Source organism: Podarcis pityusensis, assembly GCF_964106645.2.
Source record: "Podarcis pityusensis genome assembly, chromosome: 4".
Taxonomy (NCBI): domain Eukaryota; kingdom Metazoa; phylum Chordata; class Lepidosauria; order Squamata; family Lacertidae; genus Podarcis; species Podarcis pityusensis.
In genome coordinates, this window is record NC_138027.1 from 95,062,484 (window position 1) to 95,082,287 (window position 19,804).

Genomic DNA, 19,804 nt, shown 5'->3' on the forward strand with positions numbered 1-19,804 from the left:
CACACCACCAAAAAACCTCCGTATGTCCAAATCCTATGAGAATTATGAAGTACTGCTGACATTAACAGCAGAAACCAGATTCTGTGGGGACTTACTAGATAGTAGCTAAGCAGTTTGAACTCTCCCACGTGATTGGGATGAAGTGATTGGGATGAAGAAACGGCTCAAGGGAGTTGAGATCTGGAGACAGCACACACACACTGTATATTTAAAGCACATGACTTACCTCAAAGAATCCTGGAAATGGTAGTTTAACCATTGCAGAGCTACAGTTTCCAGCATTTAGTTCCTAGACTTCTTTGGGGGGAGTCATGTACTTTCAATGTGCATTAAACATGTGGTGTGTACACAGTCAGAGAGGCAGCTCCCGCCCAGCAAAGGTAACCTTTAAATCGGACCTCAGCGTAAAGGTGTCCTATAGAATCTTTCCACTTTCAGAGCTGTTGCAAGTTTGCATTTGTTAACATAGCATACGCCTACTTACTCTTCTAACTTGCTTTTGTGGCATCAGGAAAGACACCCTCATTTAAGCAATGTGCCTTTTTGCAGCGAGTTACTAATGGCTTTGAAACTAACCAGACTGGCCTGATCACTTTCCACTTGCAAGAGTTGTTATCCATTACATCTTGCCTGGGCTTGACCGACAAACCCACAGGCAGAGTAGACCTAAGGCAGCAGATTTTATTAAAGATTTCACAAACTGCTTCCAAATCCTTGTTTGAAATTGAAATCCTAGTTTGGAAGCGGTCCTGGTTAGGGCTGGCCTTAAGTTGCATGGCATTGGCAAGCTTTGGTTATTGCAAACCACAGAAGGGAGGGGTGAAGCTGCTGCGCGGGAGGGGGATGGGGCAGAACAAGGACTGCTCAAACTTGTGGAACATTCCCAATCATTTGTTGATTAGGTGAGCATGACATGTGAACCAGTATGGTAAGCTAAACGTAATTGGCCTGTTGGCTTTTCAAAGCTCATCCCGACAAAGAATGGGTGTCTCTCTGCAGTGAATTCAGTGTACAAGCAAGCCCCTATACACTTTGTAGTGACTTTGAAGTTCTTTAACTTTTACCTTAATATGTGTGTATTCTTATTTCGGCCTATTCTTAGGCGAGTTATCTTAGAATCATAGAATTGGAGGGGAAGAATCATAGAATTGAAGGGGACTGCAAAGGTCATCTCATCCAACCCCCTGTAATACAGGAATCTCAGCTAGGGATACCTCAGTTGGTAGAGCATGAGACTGTTCATCTCAGGGTTGTGGGGTCAAGCCCTACATTGGGCAAAAGATTCCTTCATTGCAGAGGGTTGGACTACATGATCCTCACGGTCCCTCCCAACTCTTTCATTCTATGATCGTGTCTTCTGTTCTTAACATTAGATACACTGCAGATTCTTTGAGATTTGTTTCTGATGAGTTGTTTAGAACAGCCTCACATGTCATGCAATACCTGCGTTTGCTGCTCAGTTTCTCAAGCAGGTCTAATTTGTGGACTTGTAATGCTGAATGCACACCAGAAGGGGACCTTCAGTCAGCTAGAGCTGTTAGCATGTGCAGACAGCTGTTGGTGTGCATCTGCCCTTCATACTTAATGTGTGTTAGTCAAGACACTGGTGGAGTGCTAGTATATCCCCAACAAGTGCTGCGTACAGAAGTTTATTTTATGTGCATTTGATGGGGTTGACCAGTTTTAGCTCATTTCTGAATGAAGCAGAGAAAATCATAAGAAAAAGGAAGAGAGTAATGATCTAAGAATTGTGTAAGAAGAAAAAGGTGCTGCTGGACTCCCACAGGGATCTGCAAGCAGTTTTGTGTGGATATTGAAAAGCATGGGGGATAAAATGGAGCCTTTAGGATCCCTGTGGCATAATTGCTGCAGAGGAGAGCAACCAACCCCCAGCACAACCGTTTTGCAAATGACTGTCCCAAGTAGGGAGAAGAACCACTTTGGTGCTGTACTGCCTGCCGGAGAGGGTGGAGTTGCCACGGAAGTGACTTTAGGAAGCTGGTCAGACTAATGGTCCATCTAGTTCAGTATTGTTTTTTCTGCCTGGAAGTAACTTTCTAGGTTTTCAAATCATGCTCTTTTCCAGCCCTACCTGGGGCCCTTTGGATGTGCTCTGTTGCTAAGCCATGGCCACTCCCCAAAGTCCAAAGACCCTCAGACTTGCTCTTCTCAGCTCACCTGGTAGAACATTGCAGCTGATGTGAGGGTCCGTGGAGTCCTGAATCCTTCAGGCCCTGGTCTGCAGCACCATACAGAGGAGCACGATAACCCACCACACCCAGGAAGGTCCCAGCTTTGTAGGGAGAGGTACAGCCGCCCTGTCCTGTTGCTTAAGGACCAGTTCAAGGATTTAACCATGATGGGAAGGGAGATGATGCTGGCAGAACAACAAGCTGTGATGACTCCTCACTGCCATTATCGGGGCACAAGGGGTGCCTGCTCTTGTCAACAACAGATTTCAAAATACATTAACTAAGCTGACCCAATACACAATTATCCAGCCTTGCATAAAGGAATTCTTTTCTGGAGAGTTTTTGCCGTTGTAGCAACATGGGCCCTGCTTCCTTTGCAGCTGGTGGTAGATTTTTCCTCCCGCTTTCCCACATGGCCTAAACGCCACCCGTGCTATTATAATATAAAGCCAGCTTTGAAGTAAACCCAATAGATTTTCTTAATAAGCTCATTGCTATCCTGTAAATAGCATGAGGCACATTAAAAAAAACCCAACCTACCTTATAGTGGCTAGTGGATCAGTGGATCAGGTTAAGTAATCCTGGCAAGGAAGATGTGGTTCATTTTAATGAAATTGTTACTTGTAGGTGAACATTATAAATAAGAAAACAAATAAACAAAGCTTGATCAGCCTTGCAAAATAATTCCATCCATTTGATTCCTAGTACACTTTTTGCTACATTCTGTGGTGCCAGTCACGATGTTTTGCAATGAAATCTATTTAGGGTTACAGACTTTGTCTCTGCTAAGAGATGAGGAACGCTATTTTTTTCCTGGAAGAAGGCACATTCAGAGAAGGCCTTTACCTCCTGAGGAAATGAGGACAGACTGCTTGGAGATAGCTGCTAAATAATGCAAACTGGGACTGCAGCCCTAAATACTGAGCATGCATAGGATTGCCTTGTGAGTAGTAAAATGATGAACTGGAAATTGTTATAGAGCCTTCTGAATAGTAAGCATGTTCATCTGCATTATGCTAGGACTAGAATGATCAGTAATTTGTTTTATATTTTTAATTTTAAAATATGTAGCTAGCCCCAAGACTGAGTGTCAAATGCATTAAAACATTAAGAACTTTGTCATCTCCCAGCTTAATCCTTCCCTCCCAAAGTCAGCCCAGACAGACAAATATCAAGTAACAGTGGAAAATGCTCATTTGTGTTAGCAGGTCTGAGGTGGAAAAAACCTTACAGCTGATACTGATAGTGAAAGTGACTAGTTAATAATAATAAAAAAGGAGTGTTTCCTGCAAAACTTGTGTTTGTCATTTAAGGATGAAGAGATTAGCTCATTGTGCAGTTTGTGCTATATTTCCTTTACATATCCTTGGCTTTAAAAATCTGTGGCACATTGTAAGAAGCAACTAATGCCATAAAGCTACTTAGATAGGGCGAAAAACCACAGGTAATTTGAAAGTTGTTTGAATAAGATTTCTGCTTTATTTTCACAGGTCCATGCATTGCAAGTGCCTTTCTGAAGTCACTCGTACAAGAAACAATTCGTCTGCTTTTTTCCAGAACGATTTCTCTGCCAGCTCTTACCTTATGTGTCATCTGCAGCAGTTTGCCAGCCACTTGATGCAAAACTGACTCCTGCATTTACAGAGCCTGAGGAAAATATTAGTTTGGGCATGAAAACTGCTGAATGTGTAGCTCTTTCCGTGTAATCAATGCCAACAAAGAGGACACAGTGGGCTAAAATGTTGTTGAGGAATGCCATTGCATGAAAATAAAACTTGCTGAACAAAACGGTGTCAACAAAACCATCGAGGGACTCACATTTTCTACAGCCAGAAATGCTACCGAGCATGAATATTGTGCAGCCAAAAGTCTACAAGTGGCACATATTGATTGATGATTGACATGCTTGCTGATAAATAGTTGTCTCATTCAGCTTTGTGCGCATTGGACTCTCTGAAGCATTTATTACATCATTGCTGCAAGGAGCTATTTACATTGAAAGGGTTTCCCTGAGTTGTTGGAATTCATAACTCGAGGTGATTTCATTAACAGCAACTCTCAAAAACTAAATCAATTGTACATCATGGCTTTGAATGTTGCTCCTGTAAGAGATACAAAATGGCTGACATTAGAAGTGTGCAGGCAGTTTCAGAGAGGAACTTGTTCACGCTCTGATGAGGAATGTAAATTTGCACATCCACCCAAAAGCTGCCAGGTTGAAAATGGAAGAGTTATTGCCTGCTTCGATTCCCTAAAGGTAAGAACTAAACATTATGTGTCTTGTTTAAGGCAAGAAATAATGGTTTATTAAGTAATTTTAAAGATACTGCTGCTGTTAATAGTTGCAGTGTAAATTAAATACAAAGTATGGTTTGTATTAACAGCAGCTTAGAATCCAGACTACGATGTGAGCTTCCAAACGTACAGCAGGCAAACCATGGATTGGAACTTGCCTCTTTTTGTTTCCCAACCTCTCTCTATACCCAGCTTAATTAAATTCACTGCTGTCTGTGTTTCAAAAGTCCGGTCTGGATAGAACAGCAGACTATGGTGTTCCACAGACTAGGACAGGCATAGGCAAACTCGGCCCTCCAGATGCTTTGGGATTACAATTCCCATCATCCCTGACCACTGGTCCTGCTAGCTAGGGATGATGGAAGTTGTAGTCCCAAGACATCTGGAGGGCCGAGTTTGCCTATGCAGGGACTAGGAAGTCAAGGAGGGAATAGGAGAATGGAGGTGGGTGAAGGGGAACACATGAGCCTGAAACTATTAACGAAAGCCAAACATGGGTTTTCCATTACATCCAAACTAGATCACCATTCCTTTTATTTGAGGTGTTGTCTGAATTCAGCCTGTGTTGTATCTTATTTGAAGAAGAAGAAGAAGGGGGGGGGGAGACTGCATATTTTCCTTGTAGCTGTGAATCTCAAAGTCTGTGGTGTCACCTAGTATGCCATGAGTAATAAATTGATTTACATAATTATAAGCTCCTATGTTCCCAAAGTACTACCAAAAGAGGCTGCCCACTGTTCCTGCAGCTTTAATTGCTCTGGCCTTACCTCCCTCCTGTCAGCCTCCACAGTGTGGAGGTAATTCTTACATACAGGCTAATACATTGTGAACAACTTGTCCATAAGGCCACTTTCTCAAATGAGTCTTAAATGGCTATGTTTTGAAAACTTCTAATGTGAATGTACAAACTAGATGGGCTGGATGCACACTCAACTTTACTCAATCCCCTCTAGAATTAAAACTGATGATGCGATTTAGAAAAATCAAGAGATTCAAAAGTGTTTAATATTGTCATATTCTGAAAGCACCCCAAGCCCCTTTAGCCACAGATTCCTGTAAATGACGCCTTTAGATGAGGTACTTCTTTCCTTGCTTATTCTATCCTACCCAAGTCAACTGGCCTGGTGTATGAGAGTCAGAGCCCAGTATCTCTTGACTGCGTCCCTAAACCCACTCTCTTATAAACCCCAACATTTCCAATTAGCATACTCAGCATCCCAGAAGCTGTAGAGCTTCACCAAAGCTGTTTGATAGTCAGTTGATGCTACAAGGTGCACATGTCTTCTTTCTTCAGCCACTACCTTCCTAAGCTAAGGGCAGCAGGGTTTCTGGGAGCCCATTGGCTTTTCAGCCCTCCTCCTCACAGTCAAGTTGTGGGATCAGCCTGAGAAAGTCTGTCCGGCTTCTTGAAACTTTTTGTTTGTATAAAGCATAAGTGTAACAAAAGTTTTATCGTGCATTTTTTATTGTAATTGGTTTGGTTTATACAGGTGTATTAAGAGTCAAATGCTTAGTTCTGAGAATCAAAAGACCTGCTTAGTTTTAAAACGTTGATGTGGTTAAATGATTAAGGCTATTTTTGGCTTAGTGGTGGTACTTGGCTAGTGTGTAGACTTTTATGCTCTCTTTCTCGGAATGGTAAGTACTTGTCTGTCATGCCCATTCTCTCTTTGGCTTAGAGCCCCCTTCCATAAAACGTTTTTCAACTTTGCACGTCTTAAATCTAAGACATTTGGATGTATGCATACCCTTTAAGAAGAGGAAGTGTTTGCATCACCACCAAGAAGGAAGTTAGTCTGCAAATGTACATCTTAGCAGTAAACAGGTTCACACTATAACCTTCCTTCAGGATATTTCTGGTGTGTGTCTGGTCTGGAGAGAGATGTATGCTAAAGGTGAGGGGGAGAGGAGAGAGAAGTAACTGTAGAAAAAAGAAAGGCCCCTTCAGGAAAATCTGTTTGCTTTATATCATGCAAGTCCTTCACACAAACAATTGTCTTTGTGCACTATTAATGACCTTAATCCATGGATTATCATATTGTGTTTTAATAGCTTCTTAAGAGATGTTCTAGCTCATTTAGGACAGTGGAAGCATGCATGTTTTATTGTTACATGCACATCCTTTGCTCTCTTAGTCTATGTGAGCTGCATATAAACTTTTTTATGTCCAACGCAACTTGCCTTCCTACCGTAACCCACTCCTGGGTTAGCTCCTAACATCAGACTTGCTCATCCCCATTATTCACTGTCAGTCCCTGACCTCTCCTCCATCGCTGTATTGCGTGTCCGTTGTCAACTGTTTGCCACTTTTGTGAATTTGTATAATACCAAGGAAGACTTGGCGCTATGTGCAGTTAAATATTTAGCAGCAGGAACAGGAGTCCAAGTGATTGAACGTGTGTGAGGGTCACCATTGCCATGCTTTTCATACAAGCAGAGTTATCTTTGCTTAAATTTTTATGTAAGCAAGTTTGCATGATGACCCTGGGGGCTGGGAGGCTTGTTCGCAAGTCACAGCACAGGGACAAACTCAGCATGATGGAAGCAAAGACATTTGTTTCTTCGTGGATCTGCCCTTATTCACAGGTAGTGTGAGCAGTGAAGGTTTAGAAAGAAAGAAAGAAAGGGGGGGCACCTGTCACTTCTCACAATGATGGTGTGGAAAGTTCATCTCTCGCCAGCACCCTACTTTTTTTCTTAAAAATTTGACCCACCTATCCGTTGCTTTTTGTCTGATGGGACAGATATGGGAACAGCAAGCACAGCTGCCCCAAACCACTCTGTCATTAACTCACTTGGTGATTTGGGGCAAGTCACAATATCTCAGTCTCTGTTCTCAATCTCAGTAAAAGATTAGGCACCTCCCTCCAAGCTGAATGAATGAACAAGGTGGAGAACTGTAAAATGATTCGGGGATGAAAACTTCTTGCCTGCTGCCCAGAATCTGCTCTCCTCCTAGTTCATATTTACAAGAGACATAACCCCAGAGGGGCTGCAGCAGAGCATGTGTATGAAAGTATCAGGGTTCAAGAGAAAAGGAAATTCCTAATTGAAAGCATTTTGACGGCCATATATTTTTACAACTTTTATTCCATATTCATGAAATCCTTAACTGTGATACCAATCACTTGGCCAAATTTGCTTCAGATTCTCAGTGGTTACTAGCAGAAATGACCCACTGGGTGTAGCAGAGATGCCACGCTGACGTCCTGTTAGGTGGGTCACTATTGCTTACAGGAAGTTGGCACAGTGTAGAAGCACCAGCGGAGCCAGTGGTGTGTTTTCATCATGCCAACTTTTCTGCCACCTCACTCCTTCTTTACGCCTTTCTCCTGCCTAGAAGTTATATTCCAGGTATACCAAGTTAACATTTCTGATATAATATATTTGCAAACTTTCAGAAGAGAATTACCACACATACATATGGACAATAGCCTTAGACAGTTTTCAGCAGAATTAAACACTAATCTAAAAGTCTTCGTAGAAGGAAGGCTTGCAGTGAAGCCAAAGACATAGTATATCATCATCTCTGTAATTTTCCAGTGGGGAAGTATTATTGCAAATATGCATCAATATTTTTTTGGATTTAGCTGCTGTCTAAGGGCTAGTGTTTGTTTGGGGGCAGTTCATTAAAAGTCTGAACGCATGAAGACCCATCAACACGAAAGCTCCACAAAGGGAGAATAGGAACAGAAAAATCACCATGAGGTGATCCAAATTATTGAATAGCCAAGGCCAAAGCAAAAGACAGCTTAACATTACTACCCATATTTCACATTAATATTTGTTAGCTGTATTGACTGGCAAGATACCAGGTGTTTTTGTTTTCCTTTAACATTATAATCAATAATGTTCGTAGGGGGTGTTGCATAATAATTTTAAAAATGCAATATTTTGAAATATGTCTGCCCAGCAACTGGCCTTTATAAGCCTAGAGGCTGTATTTTGAACTACAGTTTCTGTGCAGTTTTGAAAGACAGCTTCATTGGATAACAGTGGCTGGGTTATCTCTTCATAAGCTGATGAAAAGGTGCTTCATGAACAGAGGTCACTTGGGCCATACCTAGGAACCTGATCTTTTTAGGGGGAGTGCAAATCAATTCAGAACAGGCTGAACACCATCTGCCTGACCAGATGTACCCCTTGCCCATAGCCACTTTTGGACATATGGTGAAAAGTGGGGCATGAATGCCTTAAATAAAATAATAGAACTTCCATCTTGTCAGGATTGAGTTTCTGTTTAGTAGCCTTCATCCATCCCATTGTCTACCCCAGACAGTGATTCAACAGTCTGAACACCTCACTTGTCTGAGATGCAAAAAGGAGAACTAGAGCTGGATGTCATCATCCGGTCCCTGAAATAAGCACCTTGTCTGTTTTAAAGACATCTGTTTTCTGTACCAGAATATGAATACATACATAATGTTTATATCTTACCTAGGGGTGACAGGAGTTCAACAGTAACTAATCCCAGATCTAAAATTGTGGCCCTCCACTTTTCAGTCATTTAATCCAGATCAATACTGGAGTAATCACATGGATTATAATGAGATACCGTATTTTTCACCCTAAAAGACGCACTTTCCCCCCTCCAAAAATGAAGGGGAAATGTGTGTGCGTCCTATGGGGCGAATGCAGGCTTTCGCTGAAGCCTGGAGAGCGAGGGGGGTCGGTGTGCACCGACCCCTCTCGCTCTCCAGGCTTCAGGAAGCTATCCGCTAGCCGTGGGAGAGCTGCCTGCACCCCGAAGCCTAGGGCACGCTAAGCTCAGCACGCCCCAGGCTTCCGGCTTCGCACAGCTCTCCCACGGCTTGCGGATAGCAGCCTGTTCTGGGGGCTGGGGTCGGGGGAAGCTCAGGTTTCCCCAGCCCCGCACCTGGGGGGGGGAATAATTTTTTTTCTTTATTTCCCCCCCCCCCAAAAAAAACTAGGTGCGTCCTATGGGCCGGTGCGTCCTATGGGGCGAAAAATACGGTAAATATTTGAAGAAAACATGCATGCTAATTTTTCCATTCCAAACGCATAAAATGGGCCCAAATGTTTGAGACTTAATCGTTTGGAACTTCAATGCATCATGTTCCTTAAGAATTGTTACCTAGAAGCACAAGTCGCACAAATAGCTAGCCCTGTGCCTGAGTGTTCTCTGCCTGAGAGCAAGGTACTAATACTAAACTTAGCAAATACATATCTCAGTTCCAGTAGGGAACACCACCACATTGCCAGCCCTATAATAGAGCATATCTGATGTGCATGGCCTGTTAATGTTTAAAGTTGATACTGGATCTGATATTATATCTTTGCTGCTGAAACAGATTTAATGCAGGCTATCCCGCCCTCCCCAATATTCATTTTTACTAAGGGAGATGGCAAAACCTTAGTTGTAATTTTAAAAGGTACCGTTTAAATCAGGCTGTAGTATAACAATACTTAATTGTTGTAAAGCGTTTTCACTTGTTCAAAGTGCTTCACGTACTTTCTGTGGTTGTAATCCTTCTGACTCTGCAAGGTGTGCAAGCATTATTATCTCCATATTTCAGATGAATGGACTGTTGCTGAAAGAGAATGTCATGCCTAAGGACACATAGTAGATTCATGGCAGGGGTGAGATTTGAACCAGCACTCCAACTGCAATTGCACCATACATTTGTATAATGGCATTACCATATTAGCATTTTTTTTCCAACTCCTTTCCTAATATTCCCTAATGTGGAGCTGACACACAGTGACCACAACCCCAGTATCTCTTTCCTGGCCAGTCATCACCAGTTCAGACCCCATTAATGTATATATGTCGTTAGAATTTTTTGAATTTAATAATCACATAAATGGCGTTTCCGTGTGCTGCGCTGGTGTTGGCTCGCCAGAGCAGCTTCGTCACTCTGGCCACGTGACCCGGAAGTGTTTTCGGACAGCGCTGGCTCCCGGCCTCTTAAGTGAGATGGGCGCACAACCCTAGAGTCGGACACGACTGGCCCGTACGGGCAGGGGTACCTTTACCTTTACCTTAATCACATAAAAATGATTTAAGTGAGTGCAGCTTCCCTTGGATTCTTATAATCTAATAACCCCCTCTTTTTAAGGCTTTCATACTATATAAATAAGAAAAATCCTGCTTTAAAATGATTTAAATCAGACTTCATTTTTACTTGTCAGATATTTTCTAAAGTTGGTTGTACGTCAGAACAACAACAACACCAACAACAACATAATAATAATTTATTACTTGTATCACACCCATCTGTCTGAGTTGCCCAAGCCACTCTGGGCAGTTTCCAACAAAATCTAATAGAAAATAATGAAACATCAGGCATTAAAAACATCCTGATGACTACGGAAAGTTGCATAATTGTGTCTCTCTTTGACATCTGAGGGGAGGGCATTCCACAGAGCAGGCGCCACTACCAAGAAGGCCCTCTGCCTGGTTCCCTGTAATTTCACTTCTTACAATGAAGAAACCACCAGAAGGCTCTGAAAACTGGACCTCTCTTTCCAGATGGGCTGAACGATTGGGGGGGGGGGGGGTTAGAGATGCTCCTTCAGGTATACCGGCCTAATGCCGTTTAGGGCTTTAAAGGTCCTCACCAACACTTTGAATTGTGCTTGGAAACGTACTGGGAGCCAATGTAGGTCTTTCAGGACCAGTGTTATATAGTCCCGGCGACCACTCCCGGTCACCAGTCTAGCTGCTGCATTCTGGATTAATTGTAATTTCCAGGTCACCTTCAAAGGTAGCCCCACGTAGAGCACATTGCAGTAGTCCAAGCGAGAGATAACCAAAGCATATACCACTCTGGTGAGACAGAACGCAGACAAGTAGGGTCTCAGCTGGCGTACTGGATGGAGCTCCTGGACACATAATTGGCCTGCGCCTCCATGGACAGCTGTCCGTGACTCCAGGCTGCACACCTGGTCCTAGGGGCATAGTTCCAGAGAGTCCTCCACACCTGCCCACTTGCTGTCAGCGGTACTTCTGTCTTGTCGAGATTCAGGCTCAATCTGTTAATCCCATCCTCTAACTGCCTCCACAAACTCACACAGTTCTCTATACTTGCATGCTCTGAGAGTAAGCCTTACTGAACTTAATGACACTACTTTTGAGTATGCCTCTATAGGATTGCACTGTGATTTGATTTGAAATCACGGGCTTCTGCTTGTTGTTCATTAGACACATGTCAATCCCAGAAGAAGAGTTCACATTCTTTGCAGAGAATAATGTATTTTTTATTTATTTTTAGAGCTGAGCTGACTGCTGAGGTAGCTGGAGGGTATAAAACTGGATTCTGTTCATGGATTGTTCTGAATGAATAGAGATTGGCTTCTTGGACATAGGGGCTGGATCACAATACTTTTGATGGTAATCTAGTCCCTGTTCCTTCTCTAGTTACCATAATAATGCACTACTTCTGTATATAGATAGAGAGATCTTCTCATTATGTTTGAATGAGGGTCATGGAGTCAGTTGTAAATGACTTTGCTTTAAGATGTTTGAATTTAGCATATTTGTATTGTATTCAGACCTCCTTTTAAATCAGCCCCCCCCCCCAAAAAAAACCACTCAGCCTTATAATTGGAAGAATAGGTCAACCAATGATATTTACCAACATATTTAGTAGGACTGGGTTTTGTTTTTCAGGTTTTCGGGGATTTTTTGTTTTTGCAGCTGTAGCATCTCTTGAAGTAGAAACATCAAGATATAAAGACACATTCACAGGCTTGTAATAGCTTGTCTTAGTAATTATAGATTTGTTTCAAATTGTAGCCTTCTGCTAACAGAAGAGTCTGTCATCTTACATTGAAATGAGCAATTAAGTGTACAACTTGTAATATATTTGCTTGTTTAAAGAGAACCACAAAATACAATATGTTTGTTTGCTTCTCCTTTTTAAGTTTGGGATTGTACATTTTTAAAAGCTGAATGTTCATTAAGAGAAATTATATAATCCATTCAGCGCAGTTTCCTAATTATTAGATGGTAATTGATTTACAGTACAATCCTGCTCATGCTTACTTGGAAGTAAGCACCACTGTGTTTATTGGGGATTTCCCCCTCTAGTAAGTGTGTTAAGGATTATAGCTTTAAAGAATCAAGATTTAGTGCCCCCCACCTTGAACTGGTGGGAAACAGAGAGAGTAGAAATGGGGAATAAAAATGCCAGGAAAAATGTGTGATGTCCTCTCCCGGTATACCCCACGGTATATGGACCTTATGGACCTTAAGGTCCATAAATAGCAACACCCTAGAGGTCCCGGGCCCTAAGGAAGTTAGATTAGCCTCAACCAGAGCCAGGGCCTTTTCAACACTGGCTCCGGCCTGGTGGAACGCTCTGTCTCATGAGACCAGGGCCCTGCGGGATCTGATTTCTTTCCACAGGGCCTGTAAGACAGAGTTGTTCCGCCTGGCCTTTGGCTTGGAGTCAAGTTGATTCCCTCCCCCTCTTTCTTTTTCCTTTCTCCTCCTGTGATGAGGCTGCATTTTAATGTTTTAATGTTGTATTTTAATCTTGTTTTTTAAGTTGCATTTCAATCAACTTGTTTTTTATTGGTTGTTAGCCACCCTGGGCCTGGTCTTAGCTGGGGAGGGCGGGGTATAAATAAAATTTATTATTATTATTACTATTATTATTATTTAAACAATTAGATATGAGACTTGTTGATTTATCTGGGAATGCTAGAAATATTATGAGCCAGGAATTTCTAATTTAGAACTGCAGTCATACCTCGGGTTGAAGTTGCTTCAGGTTGAGTGCTTTCAGGTTGTGCTCCGCGGTGACCCAGAAGTAACGGAACACGTTACTTCTGGGTTTCGCCGCTCGCGCATGCGCAGACGGTCAAAATGACGTCACACGCATGCACGGAAGCGGCAAATCGCAACCCGTGCATGCGCAGATGCAAGTTGCATTTACTTCAGGATGTGAACGGGGCTCCGTTTTTTGAGCTGCTTCGCAAGACGATTTTCCCTATGGGCTTGCTTGCTTCGCAAGACGGAAACGTCTTGCAAGTTTGTTTCCTTTTTCTTAACACCGTTAATACAGTTGCGACTTGACTTCGAGGAGCAACTCATAGCACGCGGTGTGGTAGCCTTTTTTGAGGTTTTTGAAGACTTTGGTGATTTTTGAAGCTTTTCCAAAACTTCCGACACCGTGCTTCGCAAGACGAAAAAAATCGCAAGACGACAAAACTCGTGGAACGAATTAATTTCGTCTTACGAGGCACCACTGTACCTTCTTGTTGTCAACATAGGGAGGTAGGACTGCAACCTAAATTTTGAAGGCAGCAATTACTTAATAAAGTCCTAAATAAACTAGCTGCTATTTAAGATGTGATCCTTAACATCCTGGCTTAGAAGTGAGGATCACTAAAATTCTGACAGGATTTGATATCACAGCTAGCTACCAGATTTGCAAGTCCAGTTCTAATTTGTAGATCTCTGTATGTATAAAATTAATTTCAGACATCTCTGTTGATAGGAATAATCTGTAGCAATCATTTGCAGTGATGTGTTGATGAGAGCTGTTCATCCCCTTTCCTCAAGGAACAGCCGCATACAATTATTAATTTCTTTTAATAAAGTAAACTTGAAATCCTTACCAAAGTAGGGTTGTTTCTGCCCTGCAGCTCAGATGTTGCCTAGTGATCTGGCTGTGTGAATTTTCTTCAGACAAAATGCTACTTATCCATCATAATTTTACTGTCACACACTGATATAAGACAGAAAAAGAAAAAGACTTCACTCAAGTAAATCAGTTATTTTTAGAATACATGTCGTTTGAAAAGCATTACGGAAAAATCTTTAACTTGAAAAGGACTAATGATAGAGCACAGTTTAAGCTCTGTTATATTTTTAACCTAAATATCTTTCAGATCTGAAGTGCCATGGTGATTTTAATCATGGTATGAGGTACATGTCAGAAAGAAAAGCTTGAAACAAGTAACTCAGTCATCTTTGTTATAAGTGGTTGGGACTGTGGCATGGAGATAATTAGAAATATGCATTTGCTGTGTATTACAATGCTGTGGTCATCCTGAATGTAAAAATATCCATCTTGAATGCCAGAATTCGATCAAGTGAAATCAGATTTCTGAACTAAGCTAATATTTGCTTTGGGTTGTCTGTTCAGAATAATTGCCACCTATGTCCTTCATCGTACTCTGACTTTTCTGCTAGGCAGCTTTGCAGATATTGCCAGAAACAGATTAATTTTGTTAATCATATTTTGACTAGCTTCCCTGATTCCCTTACCACTCTTGGTGTGTTTTATTTGCATAGCACCTAATAATAATAATAATAATAATAATAATAATAATAATAATTTTATTTATACCCTGCTCATCTGGCTGGGTTTCCCCATCCACTCTGGGTGGCTCATCTGATAACAACAACAACAATAATAATTTTTTTCTATATCCCGCCCTCCCCAGCCAAGACCGGGCTCAGGGCTGCTAACACCAGGTATAAAAACAATTGATTAAAATACAACTTAAAAACAAGATTAAAATACAGCATTTAAAATGCAGCCTCATTTCAGTAGAAACTCAAATCAAAAACTTTTTGGGGATGAAAACGTCAAATCTTCACCAAGGCCAACTATCCAGAATGGTCCTACGTGGGCCAGAAAAAAGCCAGGGAAGTCCCCAAATAGGGGAGGGGATCAAGTTGATTCCAAGCCAAAGGCCAGCCGAAACAACTCTGTCTTGCAGGCCCTGTAGGGCCCTGATGATGAGGCTAAGTTTGTTCAGGCTCGCCTAATGGGAGGACCCACAAAAGTTGTAGAACTCAAGTAACCAAGAAGATGACTTGATGAAAGTCTGAGCCAGCTCATTCCAGTTCCCCCCACCCCACCCTTCTCAGCAATGATTTGTATAACAGCAGCAATGAGACTGAGAAGGGCAAAGCTGACAGGGAGCACCATCACCTGGAGAGGTTGGAAGGCAAGCAAGGAAGGCTGACTGAGGCTGGGAGGAGCAGCAACACCCGGTCCACCCAACAGACGGATCTGTTATGCTAGACTGCAGGTTAGATCTTGTAAAGGTGAGAGAGGTGGATAATGAAAGTATTGTGCTTGTTTACCCCATGGCACAGTGAGCGCTTTCAGTCTCAAAGGAGGAAAAGGAACATCCTGGCAGAAGAAGACAAATTTCCCCTCCCCACAGCCTCTAAGGTCATTCCCAATAAACCGTGTTTACACCAGCAGACCCTGCTTTAATGTATTTTTTGCAGGAATAATACAGGATGCGTGCAAACTCTGCCTTGGCATGTGAGGTATTCATTTCAGCTATAAATGTGAATGGAACCTGGACTGTCTTTTATTTTCTTTAATCCCCTCAAGCTCTGCTTTATCAAGATTAATGAATGACTTGGCAAATGAAGTTCTTCGTTTATTTTTAATCTGCTCCCCATAATTTTTTGTCACCTTCCCAAGGAACTGGAAATGTTTTATCATGCTGCCCTCTCATTGGGAAATCCTGCCCCCCTAAACACATGCATTGTTAATGGCACAGTTGCAGTTCTGGCAGTATCATTAAGCAATGAAACCCAGCCAGCCAGCCTCACACAGAGATAAGAGAATGTGCCTTTGTATAGTGGTGGAATTTTCATCCATCTACTTGAATGCTTTGCAAGATTGTTGCGTTTTGCCCTTTTCTAGGAAAACCACTTTTCTGGTTGGACAATGAAGGATGAAGCCTACTAATAAAATAAAGCCTCTGTATATTGTTCATAATACAGTAAAGCTTAGAGACGGTTGGTGATATCAGACTCGCATTGTGCCAGGCACTTGGGGCATATGTAGTAAAAATGTAGACCTTGCCTCAGAGAGACAGTAATATGTAAACCATTGGTATTGATTTTCCAGCCAGAGTTTAGCGTATTTAATTCCTATTGAAATCACCAGTGCTTAAAATAATACTTAACTTTGGCTGGATCCTGCCCTGGGTGACCTTCTTGATACGTTCTTAACACATCTTGTTCTGCAGGCCAGTTGCTTAATAACCTCCTATTTCCATTTCTCCAATTAGCAGTGTCATCTAGTTAGTTCCCAGATCTGAAGAATTCAACCTGTTCTCCAGCAAAGGAGAGGCCATGGTCTCAAGCAGGCAGGTTTTATGGATGATTAGATGGTCAGAATAATAGAATTTAGGTCCTTTTAATTTCCTCTGCTGTACTTGCCCCTTTAGTAACTGAGTTTCCATTTATGTAATTAGTGCAAAAGGATGGGATTAACATATGTAACAGAAGCAGATAATTTATTAATTATAATTTATGTTCACTATAGTATGCAGATGGCTTTATTATAGTGTTGTGTGGAGAAAGGGGGGGTTCCTTACTTTATTAACAAAACCCAACTTCTATTCCAATGGTTTTCTTAAACCCATACTTCTGCCACGATTTAATTCCACCTCTGTCCTTAATAAGCCCAGTGGGATATAGACGTGCTTCAAAGCCAATCTGATATAGTTGCTATACTTAACTATGATATTAATGTTTATTTCTTACAAGATTATGTAGTACACAGGCTTATGTGGTTACTTTAATATACCGTATTTTTCTCTCTATAACACACAGATTTTTTCTCCTAAAACGTAAGGGGAAATGTCTGTGCGTGTTATTGAGCGAATGTGTGGTCCCTGGAGCCGACTGGCGCGAGTGCAGGGGCAAAAATCAAATCGCGCATCACGGAGGAGGGAAGCCTGAAGAGAGGAAGCTGCTGCTTTCCTGCATTCTGCCTCAGGGTCTTACTGCCCACCCTCTTCTGTTTTGTTGCTGTGGAACAAAGAGCAGGGAAATCCCCTGCCCTCCAGGCAAGCAGAGGGGAAAGGAAAGGATCGCGTCCGTCCTTCTAATTCCTCTCTGTGCTCTAATGCTTTCTAGGGACTCGCAGGCAGCCGGAAAACATGCAGGTGGGAGGGGGGGGCTGGCTTGGTGGGTAGGGGAAAACTTTTGCCTTCCTTTCCTCCCTCCCGTTAAATCCCTCTCCTGCATTCTTAGCAAGCTGCTTCTCTGCACACCCCTCTCGTGTTCCTTGTCCCTTCTGTGTTTTTCCTTCCCTCCCCACTTAAAACGTGGTTACAAAGCACGGATCCATATGGATCCTCAGGATCTTTGCATTGGGTCACCCCAAATTCACCATCAGATCACATTACATGTCCATGGCTACAGCCTGCACCAGAAAAATCACGCACCCACTGTTGCCTGGGGCTGCAATGGTGCAAAAATGTGGTTACAAAGCATGGATCCACATGGATCCTCAGGATCTTTGCATTGGGTCACCCCAAATTCACCATCAGATCACATAGCATGTCCATGGCTACAGCCTGCACCAAAAAAATCACGCACCCACTGTTGCCTGGGGCTGCAATGGTGCAAAAACGTGGTTACAAAGCACAGATCCACAGGGATTCTCAGGATTTTTGCATTGGGTCACCCCAAATTCACTATCAGATCACATGTCTGTGGCCACAGCATGAAGCACAAAAATGATACATCCCCTGTTTCATTCAGAATCCCCCCCTTGTTTTACTCCTCTAAAAACGATGTGCGTGTTATGGTTAGGTGCGTGTTATAGAGCGAAAAATACGGTAGTTCTATCTCCTTAAATTCTTATACACTTTTCTAACTTGTTACTGGAACTTGAAATACCAACCAAGACAACTTGGAGGATGTAATCTGTTACAGTATTAAAAATCTTCTGCTCCACTCCAGTTAAGCCTTACTAACAGTGTAACTGAGGACTTTGGCAAAAGCCCTTGTTGGGTCACGTATTCAAGCATAGGATCTGTTTTTCATCTTCTTCTGGCTGTCCACCACAAGGACCAAGCACCAACCTACATTGATTTATCCTGACTAGCACCTAGCCATATATGTATTCCTTCCAACTCCACCCCACATCCAGCTCCAGCCAATCACACTGTCCAACTAAGAATTCTAAATCTGCTACCCACCAACCAGAATTTGCATACCTTCTCTCCTTCTTTTGCATACTGAGAGTTCCTTCTCCAGCCCCTCCCCAGCTGTCAGTTAGGGTTCCCCAATGACTGTTATAAACCGACTTTCACCTGACCAGATAGAAGACTTCTTCCACCACAAGCATTATACAAGGGTTGGGTGGGGTTGTAAAGCTTATATTCTTCTACTTTAGTGTATGTGTCTCTTCCCCCCTCCTTTCTTCCCAAGTTATTCAACACTAAAGTCTCACAACAAATGTAACTGATCTGTAAAAAAACAACCTGAAAAAGAGACAATGCATGTGCTTTTGTAAACCAAGAAAATCTTTAATATTTATTTTTTTTAAAAAATAATCATGCAGCAGACATTACAGTACAGAAAAACACGTTAAGTTACACAAAACAGTGAAACCTCGGTTCCCGAATGCCTCCGTTACTGTACGTTTCGGCTCCCAAACGCCCCAAATCCAGAAGTAAGTGTTCCGGTATTTGAACATTTTTCAGAATCTGAATGTACGACGCATCGTCCACTTGAGTGCAAGAAGTTCTTGCAACCAATCGTAAGCTGCACCTCAGTTGTCGAACGTTTTGGAAGCTGAACGGGCTTCCGGAATGGATTACATTCAACAACCGAGGTTTGACTGTACCTATTAAAAGACAGTTGAAACAAACAGGATTTCTTCGCAGTTTGCAAAGTACATTGGGGTCCAGCTTCTAAACATTTATTTAGTGTCAATAATGTGTTATGCTTAGGCTTGTAGGAGGTAATGATTATATATGGATTTAAGAAAAAATAGCAGATATTTTGTAAGGTTAGAACTGCACTGGGTAGTTCTAGAGACAAGGGGGGGCGGAATCAAAGGAAGGATACTCAAGACACTCTGTATGTGATCTCTAGGGGAAATGTCACCCCATTTGTCAGTAGTAGAAAATCTCCCTATTTTCAAAACAAACGAAAAACAAACAGGTTTTCTTTCTGGATGTAAGAAGGGATGCTGTTTTTTTTATTTTTTAACTTGATCAAATGTAAAATAACTGTGTTAAATTGAAATCTGAGACTAATGTAACAAAACAAATGGAAGTCTACATACAAAAAATTGAATCCCTTACTCTCTTATCAAATAGAATGGCTCAGTTCTAACAACTGTATCTTGGCCTTTTTAGTTGTGCACACAGTCCCTTCACTCTTCTCTTTGCAGTGCAGACATTCAAACCATTAAGTCTCTAATTAACCATTGTTTCTCATTTTGCCCAAACTGGGAAACCTGACTTCAGAACCAGCCAGGATGTTAATCCACTGTTTGAATTTGGTTTAATATCCTGTCTTGGTCCAGGTCTGGCAACCATAGCTTCCCTGTTTGCACAAAACAGAAAAC

At 42.0% G+C, this 19,804-nt stretch overlaps 1 protein-coding gene and 1 long non-coding RNA gene across 17 annotated transcripts in view; both read left to right on the forward strand.

The window, feature by feature from the left end:
* LOC308475904 overlaps positions 1–19,804 on the forward strand; it is a 468,022-nt gene that overhangs the window by 24,017 nt on the left and 424,201 nt on the right. The window lies entirely within an intron of this gene.
* The window catches only part of MBNL2 (muscleblind like splicing regulator 2), a 78,764-nt gene that overhangs the window by 16,100 nt on the left and 42,860 nt on the right, over positions 1–19,804 (forward strand). For 14 of the 16 annotated variants that reach the window (XM_081004000.1, XM_081004005.1, XM_081004006.1 and 11 more), the window contains exon 2: positions 3,683–4,449. In XM_081004000.1, coding sequence (XP_080860126.1) covers positions 4,276–4,449 — 174 coding nt within the window. In that variant the 5' untranslated portion in view covers positions 3,683–4,275. Of the gene's footprint in view, positions 1–2,984; positions 3,136–3,682; positions 4,450–18,757; positions 18,902–19,804 lie in introns of those variants that run through there. The other 2 variants (XM_081004009.1, XM_081004004.1) reach the window with 2 other exon arrangements.